General features: G+C 40.0%; 1 protein-coding gene across 2 annotated transcripts in view; it reads left to right on the top strand.

Annotated features, from left to right (window-relative positions):
* Window positions 1-13,864, top strand: part of PRTFDC1 (phosphoribosyl transferase domain containing 1) — an 83,079-nt gene extending 69,215 nt beyond the window's left edge. The window contains exons 5-9 of one of the 2 annotated variants that reach the window (XM_032473574.1): window positions 6,144-6,158; window positions 7,752-7,834; window positions 8,300-8,346; window positions 11,291-11,367; window positions 12,538-13,864. In XM_032473574.1, coding sequence (XP_032329465.1) covers window positions 6,144-6,158; window positions 7,752-7,834; window positions 8,300-8,346; window positions 11,291-11,367; window positions 12,538-12,585 — 270 coding nt within the window. In that variant the 3' untranslated portion in view covers window positions 12,586-13,864. Of the gene's footprint in view, window positions 1-1,345; window positions 1,364-6,143; window positions 6,159-7,751; window positions 7,835-8,299; window positions 8,347-11,290; window positions 11,368-12,537 lie in introns of both variants that reach the window. The other variant, XM_032473575.1, reaches the window with a different exon arrangement.
* The last annotated feature ends 3,377 nt before the right edge of the window (window positions 13,865-17,241 follow it).

Raw genomic sequence — 17,241 nt, 5'->3', positions numbered from 1 at the left:
GCTCTCTGGCTGATTTTTTTCAAAGTTGATTTAATCCTGGCATTTCATAAAATGTGTGTAGCCATTAAAGCAAGACGATTTTATTCATGTTCAAGAGAAAATCTCTGAAAGGGAGGAATAAAACCAAATGCATGGAAACAGGCCCAAATCCGGCAGCAGAAAAACACAGATGTGCAGGTTAAGAGCAAGATTTCAGGAGCCGTGCCACCCACCCCCTACCCCGCACCCCAGATAAGTTTCTAATCACGTGCCAGAGTGGAGCACAGGAACCTGCCAAAATCTCCTCCTTGGCTGCCTGAACTGTTTAAATCATTCCTTTTTATTGCATCCGACTAGCTGAGAACAATCATGGAAATGCCCACCGACTGATGATTCTGGCGGTTCTGTGAATTGTCACATAAAGTGAGATGCTGGACTGCATGCCTTTCTCTGTGGGGTTTACATCCTCACTCCCACTCATGCTCAGCATCCATGATCAGCTCATCATCACCCCTGCCATCTCTCTGCTCAGCGTGTCCACAGCCACAAAAATGCATCACCAAAGATTAGACTGTGGTGTGCCCCTATTTTGCATGTTTAAAGACTGAAAGGAGGAATAACCTATTTAAGAAAATCATTTAGATTTGCATCACTCTTTTCTCCTTTCTTTTCTTCTCTTTCTTCCTTCTCTTTTTCTTAAGGAAACTCGATGGGATGAGGGTCCATCAGGCCACAGAAAAGAAGGAACACACTCTGGAGATTCCCCACAGGAATTTTGCCTGCAGCCCCCAGGCTGCAGATTCTACTTCCTCTGGGAGGAAATGAGCTGGGTGTGATGAGGTGACTAAGACAGTAACTGGCGAACATCTCTGATTCGGTGATGGGAGTGATCAGATGGGAAGTGTTTAAGAAGGCACAGTGTGTTCCGAAAAAATTCCCCAAGGTTGCCCACTCAAAAAGATGGGAATTTTAGATTTCTTAATGCAAAATTAAAAGCAGTAGACATTAATTATAGCTCAGTGAAGGAGGAATTGTACATCATTAAGGAGAAAAATGGAGCACATGTGTCAAACTATGATGAACTAGAGAAAGAAAGGAGGTCAGAATTGATTTGTTCCACAAGCACTGTTTTTTTGAACACCTGCAGCGTACCAGTCTCCATGCTACATACTGATCATATAAAGATGGGTCAGTCTTTGTCTCTTGGCTTGTGGGGCTGATCTGGGCCCATTCAAGTATAAAGAGTGTGGTTCTCGTAGACAGTAGGTACTGAAAGTGCTTCCAAAGTTGGAGTAGTCACTTTCTCTCCAGTCTCAGGCTACTTCTTGTTTTGCGTGGCCAAGCCAGTCTTCCGAAGGTACTGAAGACATTGCTTTTGTTGGAGGTGAGCTTTTCACACAATAGATGGGCCACTGAAAATCCAGACAGTAAATCCATATATTACTAGTGAAAGAGTTTGAAAACATAGTTGATGTTCTATAAAGGAAAATAAATATTTATGTAATGACTGTTCTGTATAATGCACTAAAGAACTCCAGGCTTCTGCATCATTCCCTTTCAGTACACTTTTTCTATATTAGCATTCCCTTGCCCATCATTTATAAGCCTACTAAATAATTTTACTTTTTTAGTGTTATATGAAACTCAGAAAGTTCTGTTTTTACAGATGTTAGCAACCCATTTAGCTTTCTTAATCCTCCAAAATCCTGAGACATGTAATTAAACCATAACTAACCAATAAAAATTTATAATTCTATTAATAATAAATTATTAATAAAATAATAAGCATTATTTTTCTCATAATACTGCTTTTAAGGAAGAAGAGCTTGCTGGGGAGAAAAAGAAAAAGAAAAAGCAGAAAAAAGAAGGGTTATGGCTGTATAAGACACTGGAAGATGGTAGGAAAAACAATTAGGAATTCCATGAAAAGTAAACGGGCTCTAAAAGGAAATATATTATAGTATACTACTTGACTCTGTAATGGGAAAAAAAAACGTAGCCTGTACAAGAAGATACAGTCATAACAAGGTAGCACTGGGGGATGGGGAAAAGAAGGGAGGTAGTGTGAAAGAATTAAAGTCTCATCTATTATGTAATATAGTAAACAGACAGTGTATAAAATTGTTAACTTGAGAAACAGAAGTACAGAAAAAGAGACTATTCTAAATGAAAAGAGAATTAAAGATCCAATGCATGGTCTTAGATTGGAAAAACCAGCTACAGCAAAGGCCATTTGAAGGACAACTGGGGAAATTTAAATACATACTAGGTTTCTATGATATCAAGAAATTACTGTCAAATAGAGAACTGTTGTATACACATACAATGGACTTTATTAAGCCATAAAAAAATAAAGAAATCTGCCATTTTCAACAACATGGATGGACCTTGAAGGCATCATGTAAGTGAAATAAGTCAGACAGAGAAAAACAGATACTTGTGATCTTACCTATATGTGGAATCTAAAACAAAATAAAACAAAAATCAACCTCATAGAAAAAGAGATCAGATTGGTGGTTACCAAAGGCAGGGAGTGAGGGGCCAGGGAACTGGAAGAAGCTGGTCAAAAAGCACAAAATTCCAGTGACCAGACAAATATGTTCCAGGGATATAATGTACCACATGATAACTAATGTTAACACTACTGAGTTATATATATGAAAATTATTAAAAGAGTAAATCCTAAGAGTTCTCATCACAAGGAAAAAAAAGTTTTTTCTTCTTTTTCTTTTTCTTTATCTTTTTCTTTTTCTTTTTCCTACATGAGATGATGGATGCTAACTAAACTCATTGCAGTAATCATTTCACAACATAGATCTAGCATGCTGTATGCCTTAAATGGACTTAGTGGTGTATGTCAGTTATATATTGATAAAACTGGGAAAAAATGAAAAAAAAATGAAATAAATTATTGTCACTTTAGTTAGATGTGCTAATATTTTGGTTATGCATATAAAATGTCATGATAACTTTAATGTAAGGTATATAAGCATTTTTATTTTTTATTTTTTTGTATAAATATTCCATGATTTATTTATCCATTTACCATTGATGACCATTTGAATTGCTTTCAACTTGGGGCTATTACAAATAGTTTCTGTAAACACTATTATTATACATGTCTTTTGGTATGGAATATACTCTGGAGTAGAATCGCCAAATAATTTTTTTGTTTGTTGTTTCTTTTTTGTCTTTCTTTTTTTAGTTTTTTTAACATTTTTTTATTGAGTTACAATCATTTTACAACATTGTGTCAAATTCCAGTGAAGAGCACAATTTTTCAGGTATACACAAACATACATATATTCATTGTCACATTTTTTTCGCTGCGAGCTACCACAAGATCTTGTATATATTTCCCTGTGCTACACAGTATAATCTTGTTTATCTGTTCTACATTTTGAAATCCCAGTCTGTCCCTTGGCATCCACAAGTTTGTATTCTATGTCTATGAGTCTGTTTCTGTTTTGTACTTATGTTTTGTTTTGTTTTGTTTTGTTTTGTTTTGTTTTGTTTTGTTTTGTTTAATTCCACATATGAGCGATCTCATATGGTATTTTTCTTTCTCTTTGGCTTACTTCACTTAGAATGACATTCTCCAGGAGCATCCATGTTGCTGCAAATGGCGTTATGTTGTTGGTCTTTATGGCTGAATAGTATTCCAGTGTATAAATATACCACCTCTTCTTTATCCAGTCATCTGTTGATGGACATTTAGGCTGTTTCCATGTCTTGGCTACTGCAAATAGTGCTGCTATGAACATTGGGGTGCAGGTGTCATTTTGAATTGGGGTTCCTTCTGGATATATGCCCAGGAGCAGGATTTTGGGGTCATATGGTAAGTCTATTCCTAGTCTTTTAATCTCCATACTGTTTTCCATAGTGGCTGCACCAAAGTATACTCCCACCAGCAGTGTAGGAGTGTTCTTTTTTCTCCACAGCCTCTCCAGTATTTATCATTTGTGGACTTTTGAATGATGTCCATTCTGACTGGTGTGAGGTGATACCTCATTGTAGTTTTGATTTGCATTTCTCTGATAATTAGTGATATTGAGCATTTTTTCATGTGCCTATTGATCATTTGTATTTCTTCCTTGGAGAATTGCTTCTTTAGGTCTTTGCCCATTTTTGGATTGGGTTGTTTGTTTTTTTCTTAGTAAGTTGTATGAGCTGCTTGTAAGGTATATAAGCATTTAAAAATATTTTTAACAGTTAGAAACACCTCAACATCTAGAAAATCTTTAGATTTTTGCTATTTGGTTTTAAACATGTGTATGCATTACCTTGATTTTAAAAACAGGTTTAGTTAATTTAGACCTTATAGTTCTGGATTAGTACACATCCACATCCAATTCCCCCTCCCCAGCCACCACTATGTCTTCTAGTTGAAGCTAATCTTTTCAAGGATGACTCTTGTTTTGCAAGGTTCTGTTCAAAACAGATTTAATTATGTTCAGTGCACTTTATTTAATTAGGCAAGAATTCAGACTAATAGTTTTAAGAAGGTTTTTCATTATAATGCTGAAACAGAAAGAGATCGTGAACTAGCACGTTAAATTAACCAAGTGTTCTCCCAGTATTCCGCTTGGTTAATAGGCATGGTTGGTAAGCCTCATTCAGACTAAAAATGCACATCCTAACTAGCTGTGATGGCTTGATGGTTAAGAACATAGTAAATGTGTTCAGAATACCAAGGGGACTTCTCTGTCAGTGTGATCCACGGGGCATACTGTGGGCATGGCCTATTTTGAAAATGGACAAAATATTATATTTTAATCATAAAATTAAGTTTCTTTAATGGACTTAATGAATAAAAATACTATACCTGTCAGAATAACACTTCCAGAAAGATATTTCCACCTAAGAATGCGTTTGACACATAAAGAAGCATGGTGCAAATTTAACAGAGTCTTTGGTTGGTTGGTTAACATTTTCATTACTTAAATCTCTTTTGCATTAGACATAAAAAAGATACCCAAGGTGTAAGACTTGACAGACTTTTTAAATCATGATATGAATCATAGAGAGAAATGAAAAGTTATCTAAAGAAAGTCGCCATTACATTAAGAAGAAGATCCAAACCATTTTTTCCCATGGGAATGGCTTAGTAACATGGTGATATTTTAATTTGGCAGTATTGACATGTGACTACTAATCCATTTAATTGGTTGATTTTAAGTCATTCATACATGTAATTAGTTATTATTCCTTCATTCAAGAAATGGTCACTGAGCATCTATATGCAGGTATTTATGCTAGGGACTGGGAATACATAATAAGCAAAAAAAGCATGATTCCACCTTCATGGAGTTTACGGTCTAGTGGGGAAGACAGGTATCATTCAAGAAGTTAATAGCTCAGTTGGTAGAGTTCCTGGGTTCTATCCCCAGTACCTCCATTAAGTAAATAAATAATGAATAAATAAACCTAATTACCTCCCCCCTCAAAAAATAATAAAATAAAATGTTAAGATGAAGCATAATCCGTGGTTCTAGAGGAGAAGTGGAGGGATGCCTGGAAAGCACAGAGGAAGGGGCATAACCAGGCCACTAAAAATATAAACCAGGCTCCTCCCCTTCCTCAGAGTTGAAATCCAAGAGTAAATACAGTGGGGTGTGTATGGCTCAGTGGTAGAGTGCATGCTTAGCATGCATAAGTCCTGGGTTCAATCCCCAGTACCTCCAGTTAAAAAAAAAAAAAAAAAGCAAGAGTAAATATAGAATCCCTGGGGACTGGTAGCTACACTGGCAGAGGGCTGTCCCAGCCGAATACAGCTCTGTCTCCATTAGTGATGCTGTCTATGTTGGTCTGTTTACCTCGTAAGCTCTTAGTAAGCTTTATGTCCCAAAGAACGCTGGGTGGGGACACTTGCCAGAATGATGGAGGTGGGAGGACTTTATGGATAGCTCTTTAGACACATAAAGAGTCTAAGATAAGCCTCCCCCTAACCTGAATGTAGATGCCAATATAGCAGCTCTAAGTAATTCCAGAAAGACTGTTAAAATGAATCTGGAAGTCCTAGATTACCTCCAAGCATTCAGGTTAGATGTATGGCGGAGGAACAGCTAGGCTAATTGTGAAATTCTAACTGTAAGCAAAATGTGTGTTTATCTTATGAGCCGGATTTGCATCAGATTCCAAATAATTGTTGTTTTTAATTTCAGAATGTCCTCGTTGAGGTAAGCTGACTTTATCCATATTTGGAAGTTGAAAGAATCTAATGGTGAGTTTCAAAATACAGAATTTGTTATCAAATTGGCCAAGGACTTATTGAATTCCCACTGTGTACAGGGCTCTCCAAATTTATAGAAAAGGAGTCAACTAGAATTACCAGCTTGAAATAACTTAGAAGAATAGCTTTGCAGTAATTGTTGCATGGTGCTCTATCCTGTTTTATATCTAATGCCATACATGTCTAGATTAATTCTTACACCTATTTCTGAATCAGACATTTTTACAGAAGAGTAAACCAAAATTTTTTTCATAGTAAAACCAAGGTTAGAACTGTCTTCACCGTTAATTCAGGGTCCTTGCTAATGACCTCTAATGACTTGGAGCAATTCTCCCTTCAACATCCAAATCATGAATACAGTCAATTTTAAAATGCCTTGCGGGAGGGCATAGCTCAAGCGGAAGAGCGCGTGCTTAATATACACCCGGGTTAAGCACCTGGGTTCAGCCCCTAGTCCTTCCTCCAAAAATAAACAAGACAAGTAAACCTATCGCTCCCCCGCCAAAAGAATTTAATTTAATTTGTTTTTCTGTTTAAAAAAAAAGGAGGGAGGGTATAACTCAGTGGTAGTGCTAGGCATGCACGAGGTCCTGGGTTCAATCCCCAGCACCTCCATTTGAAAAATAAATTAATAAACCTAATTACCGACACCCCCCCCCCAGGAAAAAGTCGAAAGAAATTAATTAAAAGATTTAAAAAGAGAGAGAGAGAAAGAAAGAGCGGGCCGTATAGCGCAGCACGCCTGTTATCAGCTGGCGAAAATGCAGGGAAGCTGTTTTCAAGCTTTTGTTACGGTTGCCTGTGTACCGCATGGATCTGCAGCTCTTCTGGCTCAGACGTAACCCATGCAGGAGACCCTCTAGCCAAACGAATTGCCCAACCCTGGCTAAATTCAGACCTGTTGTTTTGATAATCAGCTCCTGACAGCTGATTTCTGTCCCAAGGACAATACATTTCGGCCGCCCACTCTGCTCTCATTGTGAGGCAGCTCGTCAGCGGGGACGAGCCTCAGCTCGCGGCAGCCTCGCACCCTCTGAACCCACAGGCTGTCACCAGCTGCTGTCCAGACACATCTCACTTCCCAGCCACAGAATCCTCTATTAAGTGGGGAGAGTGAGGGGGAGGCGTTTATCCATTCAGGGTATTCAGATATACATCCCATGTCCATGAAAATTCATGCGCGCTGTATTGTGTTACATAACCTCGGGGCCAAATTTAGTCCTTGAATGTGCGTGCACGAGTCCAAATGCACTCAGTGAAGAGCCCCACATGCTCTCCAAAGGCTGAATTTAGCCTTTCAACACAGCTCAAAGATTCCAGGAGGAAACAGGCACCAATATATCCCCTCAAACCCAGCTTCCAGAAAGAAGCACCTGTCTAAAAAATATAACCAACTCTGCCTCGTGCTTTGACTCCAATTTGACAGCAATTCTAATTACGATGCATTATTAATAAGGAATAGAATCATCTGTCTGGATGAAAAAGCTTTTTAATGCAGCCCGAATGCATTTGACTGAATTTGTCTGTCCTCTTTGCAAAGGATGTTGTCGGAATGGGGAGGACCATGAAAGTTTTGCTCAGTAGCATAGAGAAATACAAGCCCAACATGATTAAGGTAGCCAGGTGAGTAAGGCATTCACGTCATCCTTGTTTCTGTCTTTCCAAGCCAGCCCAAGAGGGATGCTGACACAGGATGCTGTCTCCAAAGAATGCAGACCCTTTGCCCTGGGGTGTTACGGTTTGGCCACACTGAACAAACAGCCCATTGGACTGCTAGCCTGAGAGAGAGGAAAGGGAAGAGGACGTGCTTTGCTGTATGTCTGAGCCCCTCTTTCCTCTGCCTCCATTAGCTGTTTCCAGGAGCAGCTGGCTGAGCCCCAGGGCCCGTGCCCCTCTCCCTTCCTTTCATCCAGAATCTCCCTGATGTGGTGCCGCAGGAGCAGAAATTAGAGGGCGGTGCTGATGCCCCAGGTGCTCCAGGGGAGAATAATAGCATGTTTCAAATACATATTTTAATGATGCTCAATTCTATTTGCCATTCACAGACATTTTATCTGGATCACTAAAGCTTTTTTTTTTTAATGATAGTTTGTTGGTGAAGAGAACATCTAGAATTGATGGCTTTAGACCTGACTGTAAGTGTGTTTGGCTTCTTGTCCGTTGGTTATTGGCTGGTGGTGCTGTTTTGTGTTTAGGAATCTTTGGTTTCCTATTTGTCGGCATTCCATGTGAAACGGAAGCTGTAAAGATTTGATGGTGCCATAAACACGCCGTCATCTCCCCAGTGATAGAACCCTCTACCATCAGGGTTCATTTTCTAATTGGCGTCTCTCCCAGGAACTCTGTTGCGTACATTGGATGTTTTTATTTTTAGGTTTCCCATAGCACCTTCACTCCAAAGAACTCAGCTAAATAGGTTTCAGGGGGTCGAAGGAGACTTGACCCCCTCCCCCAGTCTGACACAGATGCTCAGGATTCCTCCCTTGGCCTCTTTCTCCATCAGTTGGACACAGAGAGGGTTGAGAGGGGTCCTACAATCTCACGAACTGTGAGCAGATGATGTGTAATGCTGCCCTTCAGGAAGCCTGAATTTCAGCACACAGACAGGGTAATCCAAGACCCCTACCCCCACCTCCAAGCAGAAGTTCAAGAACACAGAGAATTAGCAGAGGCATTACCTCCAGATACCATCCTCACCCTTGAGTTCAGACGTGTGTTCTCAAGGACTTCCCTCATCTAAGGCTCTTTCTTACCTGCTCCCCATGATACGAATATTTCTCATGCCAGAAGGGATAAACAAGCTGCTTGATTATTTATTATTCTAACACCAGAAGCGATTTTTTTTTTCACTTGCATAGGCAGACTTCAGCTTGGTTTTTATAACTTACATTTGCACTAAAGCCTCTGGGATAATTTGGCTACAGTTCTCATCAGCAAGCTGAACAAACATTAGAACAAGGAGCGCGCTATGGATGGGTAACGAGCCAGTGACACTGAACTAGTGGTTCTTTATTCTAAAAGCAGGTTTCATTCCTAGGCTGGATGTATTAAATCTAGATAATGTCAGTTCTGAACAGAGAGACCCAATAGCATGTTCCTGTCCAGCTACTGGCTTGGGGAAGATAATCTGGATGTAGTTAAGACTGGACAAGGTTAATACACAGAAACCTTCTAGGGAAATCATGTAAGACACTGCATAGACAAGATTTCAACTGAAGGAGAAAGACATGCTCTTCAGACACATCCAGCTAGTTTCAAATTTCTTGTGTCGCTTACAGCAACAACATTAATAAAATAACAGCCGCTAACACTAGCAGGAGGTTATGACGTGCCTGACTCCGTGCTAAGAGCTACAGAGAGATAAACATGTTCAACCCTCACAACCTTGCCCTAAACTAGGTGCTATGGTTGTGCCCATTTTACAGATGATGAAATTGAACACAAGCAGGTTAGAGAGCTTGCCAAGATCCCCTAGCTGTAAGTGTAGAGTCCGTGTTGAGCCCAGGCAGTCTGGTTGCAATCATGACTCTCCTTCTTGCACTTCATCTGCTAGTAGCATCAGCAATTGCAAATATAAATGTAGGAACTACACCCATTTACCAGCTAGAGATCCATCAGTCTGATTCCTGGCTGTTCTCCTGTCCCACTGATCCGGCGTTCTTTTGTTCCATGACAGCTCTGAAGGTTTAACCTTTGGAACTGACTTTCCCAGTCTGAGTTGCCAGTGCCTGCTGTAGGGACTGTCTTACTCTCTGGAAAGTCATTATTATCCTTGCCACCCAGTTTTCCTAGGATTTGCTAATATTCTTTAGCTAACTCAGGATTTCTATTCTGTCTTTCTTCTGAGGCTTTGTACTTTTTGGTCCTTTCTCATAATTGACTTTTTCCTTTATGCTCAAGGTCACCTTGTATATGCTCTGACACCATTTCTTCTGCTCTGGTTTCTTAGCTTTGATTATTTTTCTCAAGAAACCTACAGTTTGGAGCGATCAAATGGGCTTCCTAAGAGTGACACATATTGCAATCCTTAGAAAATAAGTCCTTCGTCTCTAGCACTGTCTGGGAGCAGGAACCAGTTGGCTTCTCCATGTGAAGCATCCTTGGTCAGAAGGATCAAAGTGGTGCTGAGCAGTCACCACGGAGAGAACTTTCTCTGTGCTGTAAGTCCACTGGCTACACCAGAGTACAGTTTCAGAGAAGTAAGCAAGTACATCTCTCATCTATAATACTGTAACAAACAAACATGAGATTCCCCCAAACTGGAAAAGAATTTGAAAAATCATTGGGCAGTAGCACATTTATTCCATCTCAAGACCTGAAGGAGAAGAGCTGTTGTATGTTCCTTAAGAGTCCTTTCCAGTGAAAATCATCTTTCTTTCAATATATTCATCCTTTGCTTAACCTAAGTACCTCATCCTGCATTTAAATCCACTTACTCTCATTCTGCCTCCACAGGAGACAAAGTGCTAATTAATATCATGTGCATCGTGGACTCAAAGACTAGTGTTAGGATGACCCTTAGCATTGTCTTCCTTGAGCTGAACCATCCCATTTCCTTTCATCTTGTCTCCCAGGTTTTCTTTATAGCCCTTAATCCAGCTGAGGACACTGAGTACAGTGGGAGGATGGCTTCCTATTGTAACAGCCTGTGCCCCTGTTCACATATTACAGGATTGGAATACCCTGTTTGAACTGCCCTTCAAGCTTCGCAAAGTGTTTCCTTTGGCATGGTGTCGTTGGATACTGCTTGCTTTGGAACAACAGGGCCACATGTCTGATTCATGCGTACTTCTTGTTATCCACTGGGCTGCCCGAGCCCACTCTCAGCTCTGTGTATGAGGAGTGCAGTCATTTTTCACTGTCTGTCTGCCTGTTTGTCTTGTCTCCCTGAGTCGTCACTCCGGTCCAGGTCCCGTTGGGCTCGTCCCATGCATTGCTTATCACTTTTCTCTCGTACTTCTGCCTAACGGAAGGTCCCCACTGGTTAAGTGCCAACAATAGCATATGGTGGCTCTAGACTTATGTTATTTAAATTATGTTTCTTTCTTTTTTTTTTTCTCCCTCTCTCTCTCTGCTCAGATGCTGGCTTTGAGATTCCAAACTTATTTGTGGTGGGTTATGCCTTAGATTACAATGAATACTTCAGAGATCTGAATGTAAGTCTTGCATGCAAATCCCTAGCCCCCTTTTCACAAGAACTTAACAGTGGCATCAATTTAACACATTTTTGAAATAATGATGGCTACCATTTATGGAGTGTCATCTGTGTCGGGAATATTCCGGGCAATTGGCATTCATAATCCTAGTGTATTCCCACCACTACCCTGCAAGGTGGATATTAGGATGATGGAAGCAATTATGATTATCTCTATTTTGTGCTAAGGAAATAAGGAAGTTAAAAGCTGCACTCTAGCTTATTACTGATTTTTCTCCATCGTCATCAACTGTGTCTCCGCTTAACCATACTGATAGTTAATATAAACTGTTTTGTGCTGGGGCTTCAAATCTAGCAGGACCAAGTATAGCTGCATGTAGCTCGTAACTATTCTCGTTTGGGAGAAATGGTTTTAACACGTAGACATGGTGCATGACCCTGCCCACTGCTGAATGATCTAGGGGTAGACATCTTACCCAAAGTGGAAACAATCAGTCTCTCGCCTAGGAATTAGAAACTTAAACCAAAAGCCACAGAGACCAGGGGACTTGGGGCTTAAGCCATGGGCTGGGGGCTGAAGCCACCCCCATTCCTGCCTTCCACTTGCCTCATTACTCTGCTCTTCATCTGCCTCTGTGAGCTACCCCAGCAGCCTGCCTGCCAATCACACTCCCTCTTTCGCTTACATTAACGTGACACCATTCCTGTTGCTTGCCATCCAAATGTTTCTGACACACTTCTTGCTATCCAAAAAGGGTCAAAGGCGAGGCAGTATTGTGTTTACCACGGCAATTTCTCCATTCACCCTAGAAGTCGTGCTTGTAGCAGTAGGAGACTTCTGTCTCCACCAGTGCTTACTGGACTCCACCACCTTCAGCATCTCTGGGTGTTGCAGACCCACAGAACCTGATCTGGAACGAGCTCAAAACTAAACCAATGAAGAAACTTTTGTCAAGCATTTGAGTGGGTCTCTTTAGATTTCACATACATACATATATACATAAGTGTGCATGTATACATATAGGTATATACATTACATATAAGTACATGCGTATGTATTTAAACGAACAATAAGCGAATACGAGAGAACATTCTGTTCTTACTGTATCCCATTTTCTGCACCTCATATTTTGTGAAGAAGCGGATGCATGTAAATCCTTTATTGTTTCAGTACATATGTGTGATCAATGAACACGGCAAAGAAAAGTATCGAGTCTAAAGAAGTGAATTTTCACCATCGAATCTCCGGATAACATCCTAGTTACGATGACACTCAGAAAGCCAGCACGTAAAGCCTGTCTCCCAGGCCTCTTCACTCAGCAGGATTTAAAAGGGAAAAAGAAAAAAATTTAATGAGAGAGCTTTCTTTTCTGAGATTACAACTTAACATAAAGAGTCCCAGAGGTTCTTAAGGGAAAAAAAGCAATGCTTCCATCTGACTTGCTCCAAATTAAACACTCCGCCTTGTGACTCACGAGCTCAGTCTACCTTCACACCCCTGAGATACACCTTCTTGTGTTTTCATAAACTCATTATGCTCAATGACTGTACCCCCACCTAGTTACTCAAATATTTTTCACTAAACTTTTTTTTTTAATATTCTACTTTGGTAATATTTTACAATCTGAAAACCTAGAAGTATTTTAGGTGAATCTCTGAGCCCATATACTGGAAATGCAACTCAATTCCCAGACTAATAAAGGAGGAAAAGGACAATTTAATATAAATTTCTGTTTGTGCACTTCTGACAGGCCATTATTATTTGCTTTGACAAAGCCTCTCTGAACAGCAGTGTACAGTGAATCTTAATGATGTTGTGAATCTTAATGATTTTATGAAACGGACCTTTGCCCAGTGCTCTCGACTGGGGCTTCCGGGTTTGTGATAACGGTATGTCATGTATGCATGGATGTACTCAACTGTGTTTAACACTTTGAATTTTAATTAGAAAAAACACAATGGCAGCAAGGCCCTGGTTTCTAAGCGCCATCCTTTTATTCACGTGGGACATGAGAAAATAGCATAATTGTGGAGGGAGCGGGGCAGTGTTTTCAATGCTCGAAACTAAGCAAGTATAAATTTTTCCTCTATTTCCATCAGAGGGAAAGACACAATTATGGATTATCCTAAACATGAACACAGAGGTTGAATTATTTTTTTAAAGTGGCCTTGTGAGACCGATCACACAATCCAAGGCATTCTAGGAAACTAGGGGACTTAAAGTTTTTTCTGAATGCCATTTTTTTCCATTTCCACTGTTTTATGAGATGTTTTCTAATTTAATGGGGATTTTAATTGAAAATAAACTGGAGTGACAATAGAGCTGTTTTTTTTTTTTTGTTTTGGTTTGGTTTTTTCCTTGCTTCCTAAAAGGAGCAAATGCAAAGTAAATAACGAAGCAGCCTTTGTTTGGTTCTGAACTGTACGTGGTGTATTGTTATCAGGTCCCAGCTTCCTTTAAACTAATAAAGAGTAAGAAAACTTGTTATGTTTCATAACTGCTTATGGTTTTTCTTCCGCCTTCACATTTTTTATATACTTTCAGCCATTAAAATGTGTGTGAGCCAGTAGCTTAAATATACTACTGCAGACATCTTCCCTGTGGCTTTATTTTTGTTAACCTGGAAAAAATCCAATATATGCACCAGTATAAGCAAATGATTAAGCCAGGCTTGATCTGCTGCTTTTTTTTTTTTCTCCTCCTTAAGCTTGTTTGTAAGAACAAGGAATTTTAGTTGTAAAAGAAGATTTTCCTGCATATCTTTGTTCCAGCCAGAGAAGAAAATAAACCACACCCAGATATCCCAAGGGGCAAGCCAGCAAAGGGAATTCCTCCTAGCTTTGTTCCTCAAAAGAATCAGTATCCAAGGCAGAGGTTGATAATTCCGTCTTACTGGCCAGTTTCTTGAACTCTCAAAATTAACATTTTAAATATAATTTTCCACTATGGCACATTTGTATCAGAGGACCTAGAAAAATCCAAGCACATTTGATTTTTAAATATAATACTGGGCACAAAGTATGTATTTTTTAAATTGAAGTACAGTCAGTTACAATGTGCCAATCTCTGGTGTACAGCACAATGTCCCAGCCATGCATATACATACATATATTTGTTTTCATATTCTTTTTCATTAAAAGTTATTACAAGATATTGAACATAGTTCCCTGTGCTATACAGAAGAAACTTTTAAAATCTATTTTTATATATAGTGGCTAACATTTGTAAATCTCAAACTCCCAAATTTTTATCCCTTTCTGCCCCTTTTCCCCATCAAAGTATGTATTATTAAAATATTTTCTTTAAAATATTGAGTTTTACTAAACATCACTATCACTTTTGGGAACCATAGGATTTTTCAAATTAGAAAGGAAATTGATCTATGTCAGAGGATTTTGAGAATGATTTGTGCTAGTTAATGCTTAAAAAGAAAAACTCATTAAACACACAAGAAGTTTAATCATTTTCCCACCATGTTTTCCTATCAGGTAATATTTTGACAGTGATATCCAAAAATATTACTGTTTGGGAAAAACAGTATTTCTTTTTCTCTTGAAAACTCTAGCCTATGTCATACCACTGAGTTTATTTAGCCTGGACCAAAAATGGAAAAGCTTATCATCTGATGAATGGTTCACCAATGCATTTATTAATTTAGTGTTCCAAAGCTGATTAATAAGGGGGAAAAGTGTGTGGCATGTTTCCCTGGAAAAATTTGGATTCAGTTACAATCAACATAATCAGTAATACTTGGGGATCTTTCAAACAAAGTAAAAGCCCTCATCCTAAACTGGCCCTTTCTCACTGGACTGGAATGTATCACATATAGAACGATATACCCCCAAGGTGAGCTGCGAGAAGGTCAGATCGTGATGTGTCTTGTTTAACCTTTGGATGTCTGTGGCTATATCACTTGTCTTGCCATGTCCCAGTCCTCTGGAGACTGAAAACAGCCTTGCAGAGCATAAGCCATCACTTCCTCAGCCTCCTGTGCAGTGAACTTGGATTTTCCCCAAGGAGATAGAAGGTAACCTACCCCACTTCTAAAAGACCGGCTGTCATGGAACTATTTCCCCACTTTTGTTTTATTGAAGTATAGTCAGTTCCAGTGTGTCAATTTCTGGTGAACAGCATAATGTTTCAGTCAACATGTACATACATATATTCATTTTCATGTTCTTTTTCATTATCAGTTACTACAAGATACTGGATAGAGTTCCCTGTGCTATACAGAAGAGACTTGTTGTTTATTTTACATATAGTAGTCAGTATCTGCAAATCCTGATTTTTTTTATTTTGTTTTTTATTGACCCATGTTTGTAATAACGTTAGTATGTTCTAGGAAATTGAAACCCCAAACCACACTCTCCACCCAGACGTCTGGCTAATTTTGGCAAAAAATAGCATTTGGAGGTTTTACTTACTTTGCCATCGTCAAGTTCATTTGGATCTCCTGATGACATTTGAGGGCCAGTGGGCCAGCTTATTTCATGAAGGGAAAAGAAGATCATGGAAGGGAGATGTGGGAGTTGATGCTGGGGGAGGTGTGCAGAGTAAGGAGAGAGGATATACGTGGAGGGGGCTGCGTGGTTCCGTGGCCCCAGTCACCTTCCATGAGTGGAGGGAAGTAGACTAAGAGGCCAGCAGAAAGAGCTGTTTTCCTGGTCACTTTTACGCCACCAAGTAGGGCAGCCAGCCAATCTCTGCATTTCACTGAGGATTCTGGCACAGCCCTGGCGCAGGGAGAGGTACTGGAAAAGCAGCTCCGTTTGATGATCCCAGGGGTTCTGCAGTTTGGTGAGCTCCTGGGCTGGGAAGGGTATCCACATCCAGAGGGCTTCACCAGATGCCCCCTTCTGAGGCTTTCTGGGCCACAGGCATCCACAGAGGACCAGAGCAGCCCACGAGAGGAATGCAGATGGACACTTGGGAGAAAACTCTGCATATCCCGGAAACACAGGTACTGTGTGGGCTGTCCCACTGCCGGAGCTGCAGGTGCCCTGAGCAAGGATGCCTGGCCGAGGGGACGCGAGGGGCTGAAATCCAGCCCACACTCCACTTACCAAGCCATGGACCCCATCAGCACCCAGAAAGGGGTGTCCTTTTCTTAAAAGGGTTACCTTTTTCTAGTCCATCAGGAAAGGATTTTGGGGGTTTTTTTTCTTTTTTTTTCAATTTCTCATCCAGTAGGGGGGTGGCTTTTTTCTGCCAGGGTGAGCTTCACTCAGAAATAGGTAGGGGAGAACGTGGAGTCAGGGTGTGGTGCTGAAGTCCTGCATTTTCCAAGTGAGAGGAATAAGCCTGAACTCATCTGTGACCTCATCTGTATCCAGATCCTAGAGGGTGTTGACTGAGTGAGGACAGTAAGTGTGGACGACTTGTTCAAGAAACCTGGCTGTGAAGAGAAGAGACACAGAACATAGCTAGAGGGCTTTTAAAAGATGAGAGACACCTGTGCATTTTTATTTGCCACAGAGAACAAAACATCAAACAAAATAGTAGAAAGAGTGTATTCATTATTGATGGCTGTGTAACAGACTACCTGAAAACTGAGTAGCTTAAACCAAAACTTATTATTTATTATTATTCATGCTCCCAAGACTTAAGAATATAGGGAGAGCACAGTGGGGCTGGCTTGTTTCTGCTCCTAGATGTTTGTTGCTTTAGCAGGAAGATTCAAAGGCTGAGGAAGAAACCATCCAAGGTGGTAGCACACATGTTATTTATATTTAAATTAAAGTCAAATCAAATTTAAAATTCACTTCCTCATTCACACTAGCTACATTACCATTGCTCAAGAGCCTCATCTTAGCAAAAACAGAAAATCTCCATGCTCACAGAAAGTTCTGTGTGTCCTCGCTCCGATCTGAAGGC

Source organism: Camelus ferus, chromosome 35 (genome assembly GCF_009834535.1).
Source record: "Camelus ferus isolate YT-003-E chromosome 35, BCGSAC_Cfer_1.0, whole genome shotgun sequence".
Taxonomy (NCBI): domain Eukaryota; kingdom Metazoa; phylum Chordata; class Mammalia; order Artiodactyla; family Camelidae; genus Camelus; species Camelus ferus.
Note: the sequence above shows the minus strand (reverse complement) of the source record. Positions and strands in the feature narration are given on the sequence as shown.